General features: G+C 36.6%; 1 protein-coding gene across 1 annotated transcript in view; it reads left to right on the top strand.

Annotated features, from left to right (window-relative positions):
- SYT1 (synaptotagmin 1) overlaps window positions 1–22,596 on the top strand; it is a gene marked incomplete at its 3' end in the record, with an annotated part of 207,440 nt that overhangs the window by 60,714 nt on the left and 124,130 nt on the right. Inside the window, exon 2 of the mRNA XM_083365142.1 lies at window positions 18,805–18,998. Within this exon, the coding sequence (XP_083221268.1) occupies window positions 18,821–18,998 (178 nt within the window). The 5' untranslated portion in view covers window positions 18,805–18,820. The remainder of the gene's footprint in view (window positions 1–18,804; window positions 18,999–22,596) is intronic.

Below are 22,596 nucleotides of genomic sequence, written 5' to 3' on the forward strand. Positions count from 1 at the left end.
CAGAATTCCCCTTTCCTCTCTCGGGGGGAGTGCTTTGGGCAGTTTTTCAGGAAGAGGTCTTAAAATCATAAAGAGAGGAACAGGTCTCACCCAGTTTCATCCACATTGCTGTAATGTTGCTTGTTGGTGCTTATTGTCTTCTGTTGTCAGCAGCTTAGGACTGGCTATGCGAATGTAGCCAGTCTTTCCCCCGCCAAGTTAGAGGGTTTCCTCAGATCAAACAGGAGGGCTGCCACACACCCCACGATCAATGAGGGTCCCCTCCTTGCTTGTCACCTCCACAGGGTGACTTTCAAGCCTTTCCAGGGTCCCCCAGTGGGGTGAAATCAAATGTGAAAGATGGAGCTCTGTCTTCCTGCATTGGTATCACTGCAGCATCAAAACTGGAAGCCCTTGATATACTTAACAACAGTAATTCAGAGAGCTTCAGATTCAGTCTCCAAAAAGTGGTTTATACATATACGAAGGGGGGGAAGGAGACCTGAACTAGCAAGGATCTCTCCTAAAAGTATATGGAAGCTGCAAAGTGCAGTTGGACACCCAGTTTAAAGTAAGCCTAGTAATTATTTCAAGAAATAAATACTCAGAATTTTATCTTAAATGCTCTGTTCATTGAAGTATGTTCGTTGAAATATATGTTAGAATTTACCATTACGTCTGCATTTGCATAAATATTTCTAAAACAAGGAATTTTAGATTCTAGTCTAAAATCAGCTATCTTGAAAATGACAGGAGACAAAAAGAGTTGCTATAATCACTCTTGTAAATTTACTGCCTTTACAAAAGATTTGTTTATTACAAACAAGTGAGAGTGATTAACAAGTTAATTAAAGAAGGAAAGAGAATGCAAATAAATTATCTCTTATATTAGGCATTGATCACAGCTTGAGAAGAGCCACATATGAAATCTCATTTATTTCAGTGTCTGTTTTGGCAGTTATACACTGAACCCAATTCTCTTGTTTTATTTGCACTGAAAGGTTACATAAGCAAGATACTATTTCAAACCTGCATACTGAAATGTCAAATAAGATTCAATATTTGCTGTTTTAATCTGGACAACAGACGTTGCTATTTTGCTGCCAGCAGAGCAAAACATGGCTTCAAAGCATTTCAGTTCAGTTGAGTGCAGATGAGGAAGGACCCTATTCAGGTCATCTTGTATTTGCTCATCATGAAGCATATCCAGGAATGGACCACAGAAAGCTAGGGCATGCAGTAACTAAGTGCTGGTCTAAGACCAGCTTAAATCTGTCTTTTGCTCTAATGTTCACTAAATAACCTCAAGAAAGTCATGAAAATAAAAAATTAGAAACCAGCAATCATAAACCATGAACTCCTTCAGATTAAAAATGTCAAGAATAAATAGACAGCGAGATATTACTTAGCAGGACTGTCATTGTGATAGTTTTCGGCATTCTGTTTTCTTTATGTAGCTGAAACTGCAGCAATTGCTATTGCAGTTTTGTAAAAGTGAAGAGGGCAGATAACAAGGAAAACAAAATAAAAGCACTTTCATGCTGGCAAGGGAAATACATTTCTCTCTGTAGAAGAATTTGACTTTTTAAAAACAATAGCAGACAGTAGTTAAATTTTAAATCCAATACAGTATATTTCTTCTAACTTAAAAAAAGCTTTATTTTTATTTCATGTTTGGTGAATATTCTATTTCAAATACAATTTTGCTCACATGGTTAAAAGACAATCTCAGTTTGCATGAATCTGCCTGCAGTCTTATTCCAAGACTATCAGCATGGTTGGTAGCAGCCAGTTTAGGGGTTGCATTGCGCTCCCAAATTGACTGAAACAGCCTGATCAGTTATATAATTGACCAGGAGATAAGTTCGGTCCTTTTATGGCTTGTAATCAGTCTAAATATACATTTCATGTACTACAAATAGATGTTCCCATTTTTAAAAAAAAAGATTATTTTGTTCTGCAAAATGAATATACATGAAAAATCCCCTTCCCCTTTTATTAAAAGGTATAAAAACAAGGGGGGAAAATTGCTCATTCCCATCAAGCACTGAATGTGCTTCAGAGGCATCATTTGTCAAATACTGGTGAGAGGGTTGATTCTGGCCATGTCTTTAATTATAACAGAATAATGAAAACTGACAGCACTAATAATATGTACTGTGTTACGATTCAGGCATGTCACATACATTCTGAGGGGGAAATTTTGTCATTCATCTACTAATGTAATGGAGATTGTTATCTAGTCATGTTTTTTTTAACCCATCCATACTCCACATGAAAAACAGTCAGAACGTTTTTGCCTTTCACTAAAGGTAAAGGTTCCCCCGCACATGCACGCTAGTCGTTTCCGACTCTAGGGGCCAGTGCTCATCTCCGTTTCAAAGCTGAAAAGCCAGCGCTTGTCCGAGGACATCTCCGTGGTCATGTGGCCGGCATGACTAGACGCCAAAGGCGCACGGAACGCAGTTACCTTCCCAACCGGAGTGGTCCCTATTTTTCTACTTGCATTAGGGTTGTTTAAAATCTGAGATATCCTCACAAGAGAAATACTGTTTTCAAAAGGATCTTTGACTCCATCAGAAGAAGTCAGCAAGGCATGAATTGTACACAGCTAGGCTTCTCAGAATAGCTTTCCAGCTGACTGTCCCACAGCTTAAAATGACCATCTTGCATGAGTTCAAGCTTACTCTTCAAGTGCTTGTTACCATATGTGTACCCAAATTGTGTTACATGCTTTTGAGCTCCAGAGAATATCTATCATGTTCTCAAAATGACAGACATTTACATTTAAGCCAAGTGCTGGCATATTTTTCTATTACCAAATAACACAATATGAAGAAGAATTAAATTAAATTAAATGATGCAAAATGAATGGTCAAGCCTTGTTTTCTGAATATTGTTTAAAAACTTTAGCTTCATGAAAAGATAAATTATCTTCCTTTGTTTTCCTCTAAGGTTGGTACTGATAATGGTCTTATGGTATATGATGATGCCTACTGACTGAGATAACGGTAATGCCTGGCTTATTGACAGATGTAAGAAGGGGGCCATTGGGGCAGCCCTGGCAAGAGTAGCTCATTAATTAACTCTTTGAGTTGTAAAGAAATATAAAATGAGCATGACAAATTGAGCCAGGTGCAGGAGAAATTATTTATTGCTTCTATTTTTAAATAAACAGCTGTGTTTAGTGCAATATGCAAAACTGAAAGATTCAGAAATTCTATTTTATATCAAATGAGTGTTAATGTCTTTCTCTGACACAATTCTGCATTGCTCTTTTCTAAAGACAACCAGCATTATAAACACTCCTTATTTTTAATAAGATTTATTTCTGCGAAGCATATGATGCAAATTGATTGCAAATTGACAGGGCATTTTTGTTTCCACCCACTTTTTGCTTGTATTACCCATAATACCAACAGGCTGAAAAATAGCTTTTATCCGTGGGCTGTTAGGCTTTTAAATGGGACATAATCTTATGCAGAATTGACTTGGGAGGCCGGTGTGTGGTGTAATTGGTTCACATGGTGTGGTAGGATGGAGGGTTTGTTGTCACTATGTTGGGGGGAGAGAGCACGGGGGGAGGCTCAGCTAATCTCAATGTACACATGTTGTACTTGACAATAAAGGTTTATTATTATTAAAACAGATTGCAGTGTGAACACTAAACTTTTTCAAGTTTAATACGATGGATGATGAAGCATTTTATGTATATGTTCCCACACGTATCTCCAATTCATGTTGTTCCCCTTTATTTTTAACTTTTGGTCTTTTTTACTCCATCACTTTTCCTATTTGTAATTCTGGGACAGAGGACCTTTCAAACACGTAAGTGTTCTTTTACCTTTCTGAGGTCCCCCTCATGCGTTCATCATTTTTTGTACTTTTTTGTACTTCATCCTATCAAAAAATGGCTAATGGGTAAATATCCATACCTCACTTTTATTTCTAACAGTGAAATAGCTAATGGGTAAACATCTGTACCTCACTTTTATTTCTAACAGTCTATACTTGTCTTTTAACCATGTGAGCAATTAACTGATACAAAACATTTACATCAGACTGCAGATAATTTGGGGGGAAGGTGCCGGAACTCACACACATCATACAACCTGCCTTACCTACCCTACAAGTTTCCATCAAAAAAAGGTGCCGGAACTCCGTTCTGAGCGTTCTGTGACAAAAAAAAGCCCTGTTCCTATAAGATGTAAACATTTCTCAGTTTAGGATAAGATTCTAGGATAATTTCATGGACAAATAAAAGCTAGATAAGTATTTTTTTTGCTAACAAATATTTTGCTAAATATTACTTTAGCAAAGTTGAATCTGTAACTTATATTATTTGGTATGATTAGACCAAACAAGTGTTTAAAGAGAACTTGCAGACATAATTGACTACAAACCCTACTCCGAGCAACGTTAAATCAGCCCCATGATACAAAGGTAGGAAAAACTAACCTTGACACTGATGGATGCAATATGGAGCTCATTTAAAAGTATGCATAATAGTGGTAAATAAAGAGAAGTAGTAATGTTTTTCTGCGGGCATAATGCATCTGACGCTGACCTATTTAGCAAGAGAAAATTAGCATGTGTTTCTCAACCTCTTAATTTGAAACTAGAATATTTCACAAATTACTATAATGCTTTTAAGAGTTATTTGCCAATACATTTCGTAGAGTTAAACTGAATTTGATATTACTTGTACTTGAATCTGATGTTTGATTCAGAGTCAGAGTTGTCCAGATATTTCTCATACATGATGAAACTAGAATAGTTTCCATTGATAACTGCTGAGGATTCCTGGAGCAGTTGTTCTACCATCTGTCCTCTTGATTCTCCTGACATAGTTTAAATTCCCCTGCTGGGAGGCACTGGGATTAGTTGATAAATATTATTAATTCCTCTCTGAGCAAAGGGAAGCTGACTTCCTACATAAAGAGATATTTATGAGGCTACTTCTTTAAGAAACCCTTTCTTTATCCCTCAAAAATATTTGCAGGCTATTTTCTAAATTTCTGTAACTAATCAAGGTAATTGGGAGAATTTGGTCTCCTAGATTCAGGAAATCTTACATGAAATTGATAATATATGTTTGAGACATTTCAAACTAGTCTTAGGACAGGCTATATAGAATTGAAACTCCCTTCGTCAGACAGATAAATAGTTTTAGTGTGCAGCTAACGAGTAGGCTGGCTTGGTTGCTCAACAGTGAGAAACAGGTGAAGCGAGTACAGCAGCACCTGCATTTTCTGTGTCACATGAGAAAAGCACATCTTCCTTCCCATGTCTTGACCACTTTCTATAGAGGGACGATCAAGAGCATCCTGTCATACAGCATCACAGTCTGGTTTGGAAGCATCACTGCTTCAGACAGGAAGGCGGTGCGGAGAGTGGTGAGGATGGCCGAAAAGATCATTGGCAGTTCCCTCCCTTCCATCCAGGACATAGCACCGAAGCGTTGCTTGAGCAGGGACCGCAAGATTATCTGGGACACTACACATCCTCTTCATGACCTGTTTTCCTTGTTACCTTCTGGGAGGAAGCTTTGTGGTATCCATAGCAGAACATCCAGATTCAGCCATAGTTTCATTACATACAGCATTAACCTTGTGAACTCTCAAGCTTCCTCCTTCCATTATATATTCAAAATGGACAGTATTTAATATTTATTTGTTATGTATATGTAGGGGTGTGGGTCTATACATAAGTTATATATAGTATGTTTAGGTGTGTGTCATGTATGTGTTTCATTTTGAGAGCGGGCAACTAAATTTCATTTTTGATGTGTGCTGTTGTGCCCACAGTAAAAAAAAATACAGTAAAGGTTATCTTACCTTATCTTCACCTGGAGAGAGAGAGATGAAATGTGATGCTGCTCTGGGGATCATTGATTATGGTATTATTCTGGAGTGACAGTTTTGGGAACTACAAACGTTGTACCTGGAACATTCCAGAACATGTTACACAAAGACTATTACTCTACAAAGGAAAATCTGATTTCTGGGATCTCTCAAGGATCCATTCGTGTTATCAGTATATTTAATGTATACATTTTAAAACTTTAGGAAGAGATCATCAGAAAATTGTGTGTTACAATTAATTCCTAAGTTAACAGAAATTGGCATATGGTACAAAGTTGAAGGTGGTATTTTTCTGAGAATTTGAATGTGTATTTACTATTTATGTCCAATTGTTTACAGATTCAGAATAAGAAAATATGAATGTGATTGTAATTGAAAGGTTTTGACACCTTTTCAGTTACAGTTTGTAACCTCTGGACGAAATAACAGCTTCCTAGCATTTTCTGTAGCCAGATAGAATTTTTTTTTCTTGCTTTTGACATTTTCTCCCACTTCAGCTCAGATATAGTCATAGGTTTGCTTGCATGCATAGCACCGTTAAAATCTCCCCTCAGTTTTTTTATTAATATTTAAACCTGGAAATGGATTTCCATTCCAAAAACATCACTTTTCTTTCCTCTGTGCATTTTGGAGCTGATTTGGGGGTATGTTTTGGGTTGTCTTGCTCAAAGCTGTGTCCCAATTTGCAAAAAGGTTTCATGCTTAACTTTTGTAGCAAGTGAACTGGTTGTAAAACTGATTTATGCGGTAAATTTCTTAAGTCTCACTCAGAAATTTCAGTTGGTAGAAAATATTGCAACCCAGCTGATCTATAAGATTCTATACAGTACAGATTTTGAAATATATCTGCTAGTTTGTTTCCAGAAGCATTTGTTTCTTTGTTTCTAATTTTAATTTATAAGGCTACCACTTGTGAGTACAATGCAGTATAAGATGCTTTGGTAAGGCCACACCTGGAATACTGCATCCAGTTTTGGTCACCACGATGTAAAAAAGATGTCGAGACTCTAGAAAGGGTACAGAGAAGAGCAACCAAGATGATTAGGGGGCTGGAGGCTAAAACATATAGGGAACGGTTGCTGGAATTGGGTATGTGTAGTTTAATGAAGAGAAGGGTGAGGGGTGACATGATAGCAGTGTTCCAATATCTCAGGGGCTACCCAAAGTAGAGGGAGTCAAGCTATTCTCCAAAGCACCTGAAAGCAGGACAAGAAGCAACGGATGGAAACTAGTCAAGGAGAGAAGCAACCTAGAACTAAGGAGAAACTTCCTGACAGTTAGAACAATTAACCAGTGGAACAACCTGCCTCCAGAGGTGGTGAATGCTCCAACACTGGAGGTTTTTAAGAAGAGACTGGACAGCCATTTGCCTGAAATGGTATAGGGTTTCCTGCCTGAGCAGGGGGTTGGACTAGACGACCTCCAAGGTCCCTTCCAACTTTATATTATTATTATTATTATTATTATTATTATTATTATTATTATTATTATTATTATTATTATTATTATTAAGATATCCCTTGTTATTTTCAAAAACCTTAAAGGCTGGCACCTGGGATGCTTGCAGGACTAATTTGTTCTGCAAAATTCTCCAGAGTAACAGAGGATGGCCTCCAACGCTTGCCTTTTGAGGTCATGTTTTCTTCATGATTACAAAATATCAGTAAATTTTATTTCCCAATAAAATATATATATATTATTTTTTAAAATTGTATAAGTGAAGTAGAACAAACGAAAGCAAAAATGCTTCAATGATAATATAATAGAAATACAATACAAACTCAGTCAGAGATTGCCAGCCATATTCACCTTTAAGAACATTTTTTACAACCCATCTGTTCTAATTTGCCAGCACTGTTTAATCACGCTATCAAATCAAATTGACTGTGTTCATGTGTATGTATACACTCATACACACACACATATATATACAGTGCAAATAAATTTCCAAATAAATAAAAAAATAAATAGATAAATAAATAAACTTCCAAACAAATAAATTTATTAGGTAGATTCCATGTTCAATATGTCTGAAAAACTGAAGAACTTGAGATAATTTAAATATTTTAGCTTTTTTGAAATTTTTTGTTGCAAGTGAGGAACAAAATTGCTAATAACTGACAAAATATAATTTAGATAAGATCAATCTGAAATGTATTTAGACCAGTATAAATGCAGAAATTCATAGAATAAAAATTATATTGGAATTAAAAACTTAAAAAAATAAGGGAAGTCTGCTAACAATAAAACTAAAAGGATCAGCAAAATAAAATACTCCCTCAGCTCGGAGACTACTACCCAGAATTTTTCATTCAGATTGCTCTAGGACAGAGGACCCCAGCCTTTTGGGCACCAGGTTTTATGGAGAGAGATTTTTCTGCGGACTGGAGGGTGCATGGTTTTGTGTGCTGCCTGCATCTTGCGGATGGGGCTTTGTGTGTTTGTGCAGACTGGTTGCTGGCATGCCATAACCTGGTACTAGTCCATGGACCGTGGCTTGAGGACCCTTGCTCTAGGACTTACAAAAGGATCTATTCTACTCACTACAAAAAGTAATTAGTGTTGCCTGGGGGCATATTGTATGGTTTTAAAATTTAAAATCTTTTTGAAAAGCATCAGAAATAAACTGTCAACTGGTCAATCAGTCAAATTCTTTATTACAGGTCCGTGACCCAGACTAAATAAGACTTATCAAATAAAACCTACAGAATACAGTTGCAAAATAGAAGGTACAAAGTTATACAAGATAAACAATGTAGAAACATATTTGCAATGTTTTGCTATCAACAATTTGTAAGTTTGGGAAGCTGTGAGAACAAATTTTACAACAGGAACAGTTACGTGGCACATACTTATGTGCCAGTATGTCAACTAGTGAGTGACAAATGAACACTGAACACTGGAACCCACTCAGCTTCCTCATTCAGCCTGATATAAATCCCTAACCAAGAACAGGTAGGACAGACAAATGGAACATGGGAACCTAGTTTTCACCCTGGTTCTTATTACTGGTTTAGAATGATCATTTTCAAATCACACAATTTCTTAGGAAATGAAGCAGAATTTAATAGGCTTGAAAGGGGTTAACTGTTATTCAAGTGCCTTTCCAACATATTTATGCAGAAGCATTTAATTGACATGTACACTGGATGCAGTTTACTTGGGCATTCTAAATGAGCCATAGAGTATGCTCTTTGTGATGACTTGATTATTTGTAATATTCTGCAGGGCTTTTCAGTAATATGCTAATCATAATTAAGTCTGAGGTACTCAGAAGTTTGAAATATCAAGATTGCAAGGCTTGATTGTTGCCCATTTCACTCAAATAAAAAATTAACTACTAAACAAACAAAAAAAACCGTCTCTCCCCCCCTTTTAGAGTCAGACTTTTGGCCTTTCTGATATTTTGTATGGTTCTACAATGCCATCCAGTGGTTAGTCTGACTAATGTAACATTTGTGCATTCATTTTGTATCCAATCACTTGTCCCCATTTTTATTTAAGAGTTAATAATGGCAATATATTGGGATTTAATCTCCTGTAGTTTCCATAGGCATGCTACTTCCAAGAGCAAAGCAGTAGCTATTGAGTTGATCCCAGGGCAGCTATTTATGCAACATGTAGATAGTTCTGTAATCCCAGCTATTGGTTGCAAATAGTGATTTTTAAACAAATATTGTAGAAAATATGCAGAGCATAAAAGCAAGGGATTTTACTTACTGAATTTAAATGAACTGATATGTTTCCTCTAGGAAAAGCAGAGATATAATATTGAAGGCCAGTAGCTACTACAAAAGTTGAAAATTATGCAGGTAGCCTTCATTAAAACATAAATAAAACATAGCTAGAATAACTTTGCCTTCACATACCACTTTGGCTTTTAAATATCCAAATGGACTGCTCAGTTTGAACTACTCACTGTCTCAGTAATAAGAGAGCTGAATGAAGAAGGAACACAAATGGTCCCAAAGTAGTATTTGTAGAAAACATGTTATTTCATACTCTAAATCAGTCTGGCAAGGAGTGGGAGGGCACTATCTAATATGCTTAGTCACATATCAGTTCATAAATATAATAAAGGTCATCCAATAGGGTACTGTATCATCAGTACTCTGATAATACGCAAGTATACATCTCAACCCTGGGGATGATGTTGTGCTGCTGTCTAAGTATTTGGAGGTTGGCAAGACAAATGGCTCTAGATTTTTAGCTCTCTGAGGTCTGGTGTCTTTTCATCTTTGACTCTTGATGGGATTGTACTCTCCTAGACCTGATCTGTAACTCACTTTCCAGGACTGGGATACATGGTCATTCATGCCTTGGTCACTTCCAATTTGGATTATTGCAATGTGCTTTACATGGGGCTGTTCTTTAGGATGATTCAGGACAACTAGTTACAAAAGAGTGCAGCAGCATGCACACTACTGGATGTTCATAGGTATTACACCTCTGTTCTGCAAGCTGCATTTGTTCCCAGATTCCTTCCAGGTGCAATTCAAGGTGCCACTTATCACTTTAAAACTTATGGGACCACCTCTCCCTATATCTACCAATCCCTTTAGATCAGATAGGGTAGGCATATTACAGAATCCTTCCCTAATATCCTGATACCTGGTGGGACCTTGGAAGCTTCCCTATCCCATGGCTGCCCCTATCTTATAGAATATCTTCCCTCTGGTGATTTGGCAGATCCCCATCCTTCCACACTTCCAGCTTTTTCTAAGTCACTGGAACAGGTTAGGGTAGGGTAGGGTAGGGTAGGGTAGGGTAGGGTAGGAAAGGAAGAATGGAATTAGAGTAATTGGAGTTTGCAGAGGAACATCCTAAGAGGATGATTAAAGCATAGAGTTTTTGTTTTGTTTTCTGGTTTTGTAGTTATTGCTTTTACTGTTGTTATAAACCAGGAGTCCCCAACCTGTGGGCTACAGCCCACTATCTGGCTGCAGCCACTTGGCTACCAGGCCACGTGAAAGGATGGCCAGTGTACTCACTGCCCCACACATGTGCTAGCACCGCCTCACCCCGAGTGTCCCACCAGCACTAGTGCTAAGCTAGCACCACCCTGCCCTGAGCATCCCATCGGCACTAGAACCGCCCTGAACATCCTGCTGGCACTAGCACCGCCCCACCCCGAGAATCCCACTGGTGCTAGTTCTGCCCCAAGCATCCCACTGGCACTAGCGCCGCCCTGCCCCAGAGTGTCCCACCAGCACTAGTGCTGCCCATAGCATCCCGCCAGCACTAGCACCCCCCCATTTATAATATAATAAATAAATAAATAAATTATAAATAAATATAATAAATAAATTTGTAGCACTTGCACCCGCACATCCCTCTTTTCATGTGTGCATGTGCCTGCACATCCCTGTTTGCATGCACGCATGTGCTTGCATGCAGCCATTTGTGTGTGTGCATGTGCTCACGCACAGCCCGTTTGCACAAGCATGGGGGTCATTTGTGCACACGTACATCGCGGTGCCTGCCTCCCTTTCGAGGTTGCCAAACCAAAAAGGTTGGAGACCTCTGTTATAAACCACCCAGAGTTGTTTAAGATGGGGGGGCTTCAGATGGTGGGGCCATGTAAATCTTTTAAATAATTAAATCTTTAAAGATATAAAAAGGAAAATTCTGTCATGCTGGCCATTATATAATTTCTCCTTATTTCCTTTCTTTGTGGATTCTTATTTTTTAAACCAATTTAAATGAATCATATGTTAAACAAGCAGATTTCCGATCACCAAATAAGACTGTTACCTCAATCTTTTCCTCTCTGTACACTTGGGCATTATCCCAGATTTGCTCTAGAGTCTCCCCAAGCCTTGAAACAGATGGACAGCTGTGCAGAAGATGGAGAGAAGAGCAGGAATGTGTTCTGCTAATTATGCAGTCAATGGACTGGCATTAGTAAATTCTGCTCAGTGGCATGGAAATTTGTTATGGCTGATTTTGTTTGGATCTATTTTAACTATGTTTGGATCAAGCAATAAAAATTATAAAAGAATTGCCTTTTCTTGAAGAATGTTTCTTCTTGCTTCTTGTTTCAACATTTCACGTTATCTCCAGTAATTCTTCTTTATATTCCCTTATAATTAAAATTGCTCATTTATTACACTTATATAGTAATTAGTTTTCTAAATTTTCAGTAAATCTGTATTTTTCCAATATTAAGGTAATATCTTTAGTAAACCAAGTCAGTGATCACAAAATGTAACCATCCACAGCATTATGAAAAGCTACTTGGGAATAGTGAGAAGAAGACAAAAGCTGTCTTTCATCCCTAAACTGACATATTATTTCTTTTTTCTATAAATATTTACCGTAATCTAGATATCTAATAATATCATTATATATATTTTTTAAAAGCTTAGACATTTTTAAAGATATGGATATGGATAATAAATAATAAATAATAAAGATATGGATAATAAATACAGATTTTGTTTCTATTTTCATCAAAGAGCCGTGGTGGCGCAGTGGTTAGAATGCAGAATTTCAGGCTAAATCTGCCGACTGCCAGATGTTTATTCCTAACAAGCTCAAGGTTGACTCAGCTTTCCATCCTTCCTAGGTCGGTAAATGAGGGCCCAGATTGTTGGGGGCAATATGCTAACTCTGTAAACTGCTTAGAGAGGACTGTAAACCACTATGACATGGTATATACTGTAAGTCTAAGTCAGGGGTGTCAAACAGGCCAGATACGTCATGCCGAAACCATGCCCACTCCATTGCTGGCAATTGGAAAAAAAGTCGCAATACATCACGACATGTCACATGACGTTGCGAGTTTGACACCCCTGGTCTAAGTGCTGCCCTCTCCTCCCCCTCCCCCAGATGAACTGTACAGTTCCCGTTGTCTTAGGAAAGCTCAAAATATTCTTAAGACTCATCTCATTCTGGACATTCTTTTTTTGAACTACTACCATCTGGCAGATGGTACAGGATAATAAAAACAAAGACAAATAGGCTGAAAAACAGTTTTTATCCCAGAGCTGTAACCATTTTAAATACCACTGAATAGTGCAACATTGAAGTGCAATATTAGGGGCAGCACAATGGTGAATAGAATGTGAAGGATGTGTGCATATAATGTGTGTTCTTATTTGTGGTTTTTACTTGTGTGTAGTGTGCACTGTGGACAGCACTTAATTTCATTGTGAGTTACACAATGACAATAAAGATATTCTATTCTATTGCTATTTTTCTCTTTTTCAAGCTTCTATTCTATTGCTATTTTTCTCTTTTTCAAGCTTTTATCATCTTTTTATATTTCCAAGTCTTTACCTTCTTTGCACGTCCTTCAGAACAAGGCTAGAAAGAGATCTCTGAATTCTACTTCATGCATAGTCATTCATTATTGAAATTAATTTAAGCAGTTTTTTCATAACTGTAATCTTGGCCAAAACTCCCAACTTAGGAGTTAAATGTAAGTATTAAATGCATTTACTGAATATTAATGTATCCAGCAAAGTCAAATAAACACCACAGGGCAATTTATTCCAACTCTGATAATAAACTAACATATTTTTTATGCTAAGATAAGTTGTCATTCCCATACTGATGTCACATTTTGTGATCAAGCTGTAGCAATCCTTGGGAATAATTTAAAAATAATAATGGTACTGATTACCATTGGTTACACAGGAAAAATCATTTTCCTTTCTGACAAATCAAAACTACTCAAACAGAGAGAGACACAGACACAGAAATACAGAGGCAAAAAAGTACTAGTAGCAAAGTAAGTGTTAACAGTTTATTAAAAAGAGAAAAAGAAATACATTCTAAAAGTGCTGTTAATTGAAAGTATTAATAAAGAATAAAAAGATAGATATATCTCCTAGAGAAAATATATCCTAGTATATCTATTTCATCCATATAAAATCCATACTTTTTTTAAAAAGGAAAACATTTTTACAGATTTTTAAATTTAAACTCAAATGCCCTCAAGGGACAGAGAAAACAGACATAACCGCTAAGAACAAAAGGGCACAACCTTTAACTGGAGTGCAAAAGAAAGATAACAAGCAATTGACAATGTTTAATAAAAAGGAATCAGGACACCCAGCAAAAATGATAGGCATTCAGCTGGAAATAGGAGCCAAATACAAAGCAGATCGTAGAATCCTATCAACTTCAGCAGTGACAGGGTCACAAGGAGATTAGATAGGTAGAGTTTCATTTGGAGAGGCCGCTATCAAGGCAGCCTCTTAAGCACAGTTATGTTCATCAGAAGTGAATCATAAATCAGGTGCTTAACACTATGAATATTAGAAACTACGGAACATTAATCCAAATTGTACATATATGCTATGAAGAATGCATGACAAGTGCAGTTAAACTGATTCTTTTTACCATATTTTATATTCTTTTTTATGAATGATAAAAGCACCTCAGGCTTTGTGAATACTTTGATGAAGTTCTATTGTTGATTTCTTTTGTACTACTTTCAAGGAGAATATTAAAATATTTTGGACAATTGTACTCATCTTATTAGAGAACAAACACAAAAGAGCCAGTTCTTATCATTCTACACTTTACCACTGAATTTTGGATTGCGTGAAAAGATTTAAAAGCATACTATATGTAATTATTAATTAATTTAATTAAATGCTGCAGCCTGTTCAATATCATTATTAGCTTTATTCATACTAGTCAGATTGGCTTCATTCAAAACAGGTATACTGGGAACTTTATAGGGGAAAACCGTGTAAGTTACAATCATTCTGTATTAAGTAATTAATTCATTAGCCTAATTTCATACTATGATTTTGCTTTGGCCTGCTCTTGTGAGCATAAAACCCCAGCGATAGATTTTTCAACTGGCTATATAGTTCATATGGTTTATACAATAATTAAGAAAGATAAGGGACATTGCCACAGCAAAGTTTGTAAATGAAAGCATTTTTCTTCCATTTTTAATAGACCTTATCCTTCTCTTGTACTTTTATATATTTATTGAAATATCTGAAGTTTAACAAAAGACACATTTGTCCTAGCATTTCAGGACAAAGAATCTTGCAGCAATATCTTATCTTTTGTGTCATTCAGCCTAGCATAGTGACTTTCTTACATTTTAATTACTTATCATTTCTATCTGGCTCACAGTAGAAAAGAAAATCTACTGAAGCAATAAAACTATCTGGGAAACCATCCAGGAGTAAGGCTGTAGATAATTTAAAAACTAAACATAATATTCACTAGAAGATAATTTTGTATTCCTCTGAGAGCATATAAAGCAAACTTTGGATAAATTCTGCCTTTTATTGTGCATTCCATCAACATCTTCAGGTAACTGAAGTCTGAAACTAAAAACATTTTCTTGGTTATTTCCTTTAGATGAGACTACTAGAATACTGTTTTGATGAACCATTCTTTGGTGACATAAAAATTATGGGAAGTAATCACAATAAACAAGGCTATTTTCCCAAGGCACTTTCAAAGCAACTCAGTAGTTTCCTGATCCTATAAGAGTTACCCTTGGATTGCTGGTAGAGATGTAACATCAAGTTCCACACCCCTCTATATTTGACAGTTGTCTCAGTGTTTCTACAAGAATATGCATCACTCAGTGTTTGGGACCCGTGCACAAAAACTAACTTCAAACACAGAGAATAGTCATTGCTTCTGATTGCATTAAGATATGCGCAGGGCATAGGACAACATTTGGTTGGTTGGTTAGTTGCTTTTTAAAATTATTTGATTTATATCCTGCCTTTATTTTGTACAACTCAATACATAATGCCATACATAATGCTCCCATCTCCTGTATTCCACACAACAACAACTCTTGAGATATTTTGGGCCAAGGGAGAATAATTACCTCAAAATCACCCAGCTGATTTCAGAACTAGATCTTATAGACTCCTGGTTTCTAGTGCAACATGATAATCACTACACCAAACTGGTGTAACATGATATTGATATTGATGATGTTATCATCATGACATTAACTCTGCTTTGTACATGATAATTGAAATGACTATAGCTAAGTACAATTTTTAATGTAATATGTATTGAACTGCTACAGCTTCTCAATATTGTTGGGTGGTATTATTTTTCAATATAGGCAAATAATTTTGATTTTTGAGGACTCTGAAGGGGTCTTGGGGGACCCACAGAGGTCCTATGACCACACTTCAAGTAACACTGGTCCAGAACAAGTGCTGAGTACAGAGGCTATATTTGGAGGAAGGGCCCAGAGCCTTTAGCGGCTCTCTAGAGAAGCCTAAGACTCACTTATTGGGACTATAGATTAGTGGTGTTTTCTTAAGATTCTGTGTGTGTGATTCAAGGTAGGTAGATCCTGTTTAAGAACAAGACACTAAATTTGACTTCTTATGGAACAGTAGTAACAATATTTGAGTCTCACAGTCCAAGGTCATGACAAAGGTGATAAGAACCCCAGGCTCATCCAACTCACACCTCAGCATCTGAGGAACTGTTTGGAATGGCTGCAAAGCTGACTTAGCAAATGTAGGGGGAACTACATTCTACTGCTTAGATTTAGAAGACAAAGCACTAAGATATGTTGTATGCAGAATGAAAAGCGTAGCTTGAGCAAATAATAAAGATTGTTTCTGAACTTATGTAAGAAGAGAGAAAAAACCTGTTGCCCAGTCATGTCACAGAGCTGCAGTAATGAAGATAGCTGCCCTTGCCAAAATCTTTCTGTTGGTAAATAGGGAAGAACTCTTCAACCTAATACACCATAGCGAATGTGAATAATAGAATCTCCATACACCATTATATTTTTGTACTAATCACTGTGTCATTGTTTTCTTAGTAGATAATCAAATATTTGCTGAGATTTGGTGTGTAATCAGTCTAAGACATTTTATTGGTTAGTTTCAATCTGAATGTCCTCTTTGAGATTCCTCTATACTAGCAGTACTGCAGCAGTAAACAGGAGAAAAAGAATACTCTCCCATTGTGATTTATTAGACAGTGCTTTGGGGGTATGACCCTTTTCAGTTTCATTCCCTATGACTTCCCTACTGATTATGGACTCAAGGGACCTTTATACAGGATAAACAAGTAATTAGACAAGCAATAATCAAGCTATAATCTTGGTGTTCATGCAACGTGATAGTAAAAATGCTTTGTGTGGGGGGAAAAAAAGATAAATATATTGCACTACAGGTAGCCTTCAACTTATGACTGGTCATTTTATGACCATTCAGAGTTGCAACAACCTCAAAACAGGTGGGTTACAGCCCATAAAGCATTTCAACCCTGAGGTGCAAATGTTCTCCTTTATTGGTAATGGTACCTGTACAATAAGCAGATAAAAAAAGAAAAGAAAAGTGAGAAGAACAGATCTTCCAGGAAATACAGCATGCAAAGATGCACCAGTGAAAAAGAAAAAGTTACCCATCACCCAGAAGTTCATGGATACAAAGTAACAAAAAACTTTGTTATTAGTATCTATTCTCTATTGCACTATTTACTTTTTTCAATCTACCATATGATTTTTAAATACTTTAGAAATAATTGGCCGCCCAATTGCAGTGTATCTCCATTTTTTAAATAAGTTATAAGCATGAAAATAGTGGGTACAGTTTTAAAATAGCATTTATCATTTGATTCAGTTTTCCATTTGAAAGGGAATGCTTGTATGATCAAAGTATGTTAGAATATGCAATATTCGTGATTTTTTTTAAAAAAAAGTTGGGTTTGTTTTTTTTGTTTACTGTACCATCTGCTTGCGAAGACTTATTTTATTCAACTTTAGTTATTGGGTTTTTAATCATTCATTTCCCAATGGGAAGTTAGTTGTTTCTGGAAAAGTACAAACAATTTTAAACCCAGAGCAATAATGAATTATCCTTATCTTTTAAATTCGTTTTCTCTATAGTTTTCTGAAATAGAGAAGATAGGAATTAGTAGCAGCATTTTTTAAGAGACAGCCCAAGACTGAAATAGTTTCTTAAAACAAATGTTGAGCTGTCCCCTAAGCAGTATTCAAGATGATTCTTATATAGTCCACATAAACCAGGGGTGTCTAACTGTTGGCCTGTGGACCAGACCCATCATGAAGAAAGCATGCCCACCCTATTGCCAGCAATGGGGAAAAAGCTCTGATATGTCACGCAACATTTATTAATTAATTTATTTATTAAATTTATATACCAACATCATATGACATCGCAAGTTTGACATGTCTGATCTAAACGTGCATTGTTTATATGCTAAGTCTATGTAAAAATATTTCCCCAAAGCCCATGAAGCAAAAGTACATTAATGTAGCTATGAATTTGTTTCAACAGCCTGGTGTTGTAATTTGGATGAAGCTAAACAACCCACAGATGCAGTGATTTTAACACTGTTAGCAGTGAGGAAAGTCAATAATTTAACTGAATATTGTTGGAAGCAAATGTCAATGGAAGAAAATTTGCTTCCAATAAATGTGACTCAAAAGTAAGATGGAACAAATTTTTAAATAATGTCCAGTTCTGCTTAAGTAGAAAGCACGTTGGTTAAAGAGTTCAAGAGAGCGTAGAGGTGCTTTAATTATCCGGGTGTAATTGCTTTCTATTTTCATTTCTACTTACGCTGTGAAAGTTTTCAATCCAAGAGACATGTACAAATAATTATGCAAATGCACTGAAATGTTTGTATATATGAAACTGCTGTCAGTTTACCTATCAATTCAAAATGAGAGGGCAGAATTCTAAGTTTAAACAACAGATGCTAAGCCCATATTGAGGTAGAAAACAGAAATAACTGTTTTGGACTCAGGAGGTAGATATAAGAATATGCAGTTTTTACCTTCTGAAACAATCTTTTTTTTACCCCAATGGTTTAATAAATGTATGAGCCAATGTGAAGCAATGTATTAATGAAGTGATATTTATCCAGGAAGCAAGTGCACCAATTGGGGTTACTGCTCTCTAGTTTGCTATCGACCTACAATGAAGTTTAACCTTTTTGAACATTTTTTTCTCTGCTTTGTTTTCAATCTCAGTTCCCCTGGGACTAAAATGGCAAAAGAAAGTCAACACCAGGCACTAGCAGCATTTTCAGGTACCACTGTTGCAACTGCAATAGCAAATAATGCCACAGAACCAGCGATACCCGGAGGAGGAAAAGGCAGTGCAAAAGAAAAATCATTTTCAAAGTTCAAGGAGAAATTTATGAATGAACTAACCAAAATTCCATGTAAGTAAACTTGCTATTGCTGTTATGGTTCCGTAACAATAATCTTTAAAACTGTATGTTTATTAATATTTACTAATTACAAGCCTGAAAATAAGGGATAATTTAAGAATCTAATCCAGACAAAATCCACAAGCACAATGAAGAATAAAGGAAATTTAACATTTTGATATGCTAGACTGGCCTATACCTAAGTTTAACTATATGTCACTTTCTTTTGAACTGAATGTAAATACATCCATTCTGGCATGGTATTATGTGCAGTACTTGTTATTATTCGATAAACCTTGCTTAAATAAATCCTGATTGTTTATGTACCAATATAAGAAAATAATTGAATAGTATATGTTAGATTTAGTGTTTATTTTCCCCCCCAACAATCTCATCTACAGTCTTTATAAAAAGTAGATATCTATAGCATCGACAGTGTGATAGAAATATTAGATTAAATTAAAATGTGTGTTTTAAAGTTAGCCCATAACATAAGATTTAGGTGACATGCTGGTCATTCAACTCCTGTTGTAACCAATGGATCAAGTTGGTTGATTGCAAAAAGTAGACTCTGCATTTTGAAAAATGTTAGGAAAGAAAAAAGTTTCATCCAGAACTATTATTTTATCAAGTATTGACAAATGTGGGGTGTAGTGGTTCGGTTTTGGACCAGGTTCTATGAGATTCCAAATCAAGATCACTCTTAGCAAATGGGAATTTCACTGGATAACATTAGTTCAGTCACTCTTTCTCAACCTTCACAGAGTTCTTCACAGGGTTGTTACGGGAAAAACTGGAATAGGGAATATTATATATTTATCTAGAGCTTCTGGATAAAAGTCACAATACAAAATCAAACAAAATACATACAGAAATTCAAAATACATGTAGAAATTCAGTGGATTTGAAACCATTGGCCAAAATATGTTTTAATAAACTTCAAACTTGGTTGATACATGAATGGAAAATTGCCAAAACATCCCAGCTAAATTGGGATTTGAAAAACATTGCTAAAGAAGCCAGTGTCAAAGCATTTCAACACTGTTGAAAGAAAATTACATGGAAGTGTCCCTGTAGTTACCAGAAGTTCAGCTTGACTATTTTTCCCTTATTCTATTTTTACCTCATCCTTTCACTCAAATGAATACTGAGAGCAGCTAATAAATTAAAGAACAAAAATATCCCAGATGTTAAAATGTAAATTAATACAGTAAAACTGATTAACAATTAAACTTGATGGCAAATGCAGCAACTGAAACAGTGCATTCCATAGCCTGTAAGTAATACAGAGAAAAGCAAATGAGGACCCAGATTGTTGGGGGCAAAATGGCTGACTTTGTAAAACACTCAGTGAGTGCTGTAAAGCATTATGGAGTAGTATATAAGTCTAAATGCTCTTGCTCTTGCTATTTTTTAGTGCCTGCTACATTAACTGTAAGTAGTATGTGTTCCTTGCCACTGATGCCACCATGAAAGCTAAAGATGAAGCTCCATCACTGAACCTTTTTTTTTTTTGATGGAATGAAACTGCATTTAAAACAGATTGAATACCAATTCCGAAGTCCTGTTTTTTTTATTAATCATCACCTTCTTCTTCATCATCTTTTTCTTCTTTAGTTTAACTTGGAACTTGCACGTGATCAGCAGTTCATGGTCTGTTCCATAGTCAGCACCTGATCATGTCTTTGATGCTATAATTGAGCCCCTACATCTCCTTTTAGCTAATGCATACTCAATTTTATCCCTGTATACAAATCCGGTAAATCCATGTGTACAGGCATTATTTTGATTGTTTGAAGGTAGTGTTAACTATGACGAAATCATTGGAGTGGCAGAAATTGATAAGTTGTTGTCCAAATTCATTTTGGTTTCCTAAGAATTATATATTCAACTACTGTACATGTTTCTATTTAATGTTTCCAACTTCAGCATTCCAGGCTTCAATCACAAGTAGCACAATTTGCTTGAGTGTTCTGTTGATTTCAAATTGAACTTGATCTAAAATTAGCAGTCACTTTTTGTTCTGCATCAGTGGTTGGAGCATAAACCTGAATGGTCATCAAATTAAAGGGTTGACCCCCAAAGTGTAATTACTGGATCACTGATGGCATTGTAGCCAAGTATAGTTATTTCTATACTCTTTCAAGCTATAAAAGTGATGCCATTACAACTTTTTTAATGTCCTGAATACCGTAGTTTCCGGTGTATAAGACTACTTTTTAACCCATGAAAATCTTCTCAAAAGTCAGGGGTCGTCTTATACGCTGGGTGCTGAAAATTTAGGGACAGGGCTGGCTGGAAAACCTGGAGCGGATCTCCCATTTAGTCTGCGCAGGGAAAGCGGGACCAATTGGAGAAGAAGCTGCAGTCTGTGATTTTTTACAGGCTGGGGTCTGGGCGTCTTTCCTTCTAAAGTTGAAGAACAGCTGTAGTATATCCCAACTTGAAAGGCAGGTGGGGAAGGCAGCAGCCAGAGCAGCGGCTTAGCTCTAAGGACACATTTGACTCAGGAACTGGGCGGGCTGGCTACAAAACCTGGAGTGGATCTCCCATTTGGTCTTTTTTTTAAAAAAAAAAATCCCATTTATATCCTGCCCTTCTCCGAAGACTCAGGGTGGCTTACAATTTAAAGCACAAATCAATGTGCTTAGCAATAGCCTTCATTCTGTGTATATGCCTGTTTATTAGGGCTTTCACCCCACCCCAGCAGCATTATTACAAAGTCAGCCTATTGCCCCCAACAATCTGGGTCCTCATTTTACCTACCTTGGAAGGATGGAAAGCTGAGTCAACCTTGAGCCTGGTGGGATGCAAACCTGCACTAATTGCAGGCAGCTTGTGTTACTTAAGGCTCTGTGCAGGGAAAGCTTTAGAGTGAATTAGGAAAAGTGAAAAAGTGAATTAGGAAAATAGGGAATGGTTGCTGGAATCAGGGGCTTCCACAAAGAAGAGGAAGTCAAGCTATTCTCCAAAGCACCTGAAAGCAGGACAAGAAGTAATGGATGGAAACTAATCAAGGAGAGAAGCAACCTAGAACTAAGGAAAAACTTCCTGACAGTTAGAACAATTAACCAGTGGAACAACCTGCCTCCAGAAGTGGTGAATGCTCCAACACTGGAAGTTTTTAAGAAGAGACTGGACAGCCATTTGTCTGAAATGGTATAGGGTTTCCTGCCTTAGCAGGGGGTTGGACTAGATGACCTCCAAGGTCCCCTCCAACTTCTTCTTCTTATTATTATTATTATTGTTGTTGTTGTTGTTGTTGTTGAATCCACTTGCACTGTTTTATGTTTACATGTTTGATGACAAACAGCCTTATGTTTATAAGTGACAGTTTTCCTACTAAGCACCTGCATGTCATAAGCATTTGAATTAAAATTACCATATTAAAATCAAATCTGATGTTTTTTAATTTTTATTTGGTGTGCGTTGGAAGAGGGGTAGTCTTTTACGGCGAGTATAGCCCAAACCCTATAATTTAACAGGAAATGTAGGGGGTCGTCTTATACGCCCAGGCGTCTTATACGCCGGAAAATACAGTAATAAACGGTGTGATCTTTTGACTGAACGTGTCCAATACCCGTACATCTCACTTTGCTGATGCCTAAAA

The sequence above is a fragment of the Vipera ursinii genome (assembly GCF_947247035.1).
Source record: "Vipera ursinii genome assembly, chromosome: 6".
Lineage (NCBI taxonomy): Eukaryota > Metazoa > Chordata > Lepidosauria > Squamata > Viperidae > Vipera > Vipera ursinii.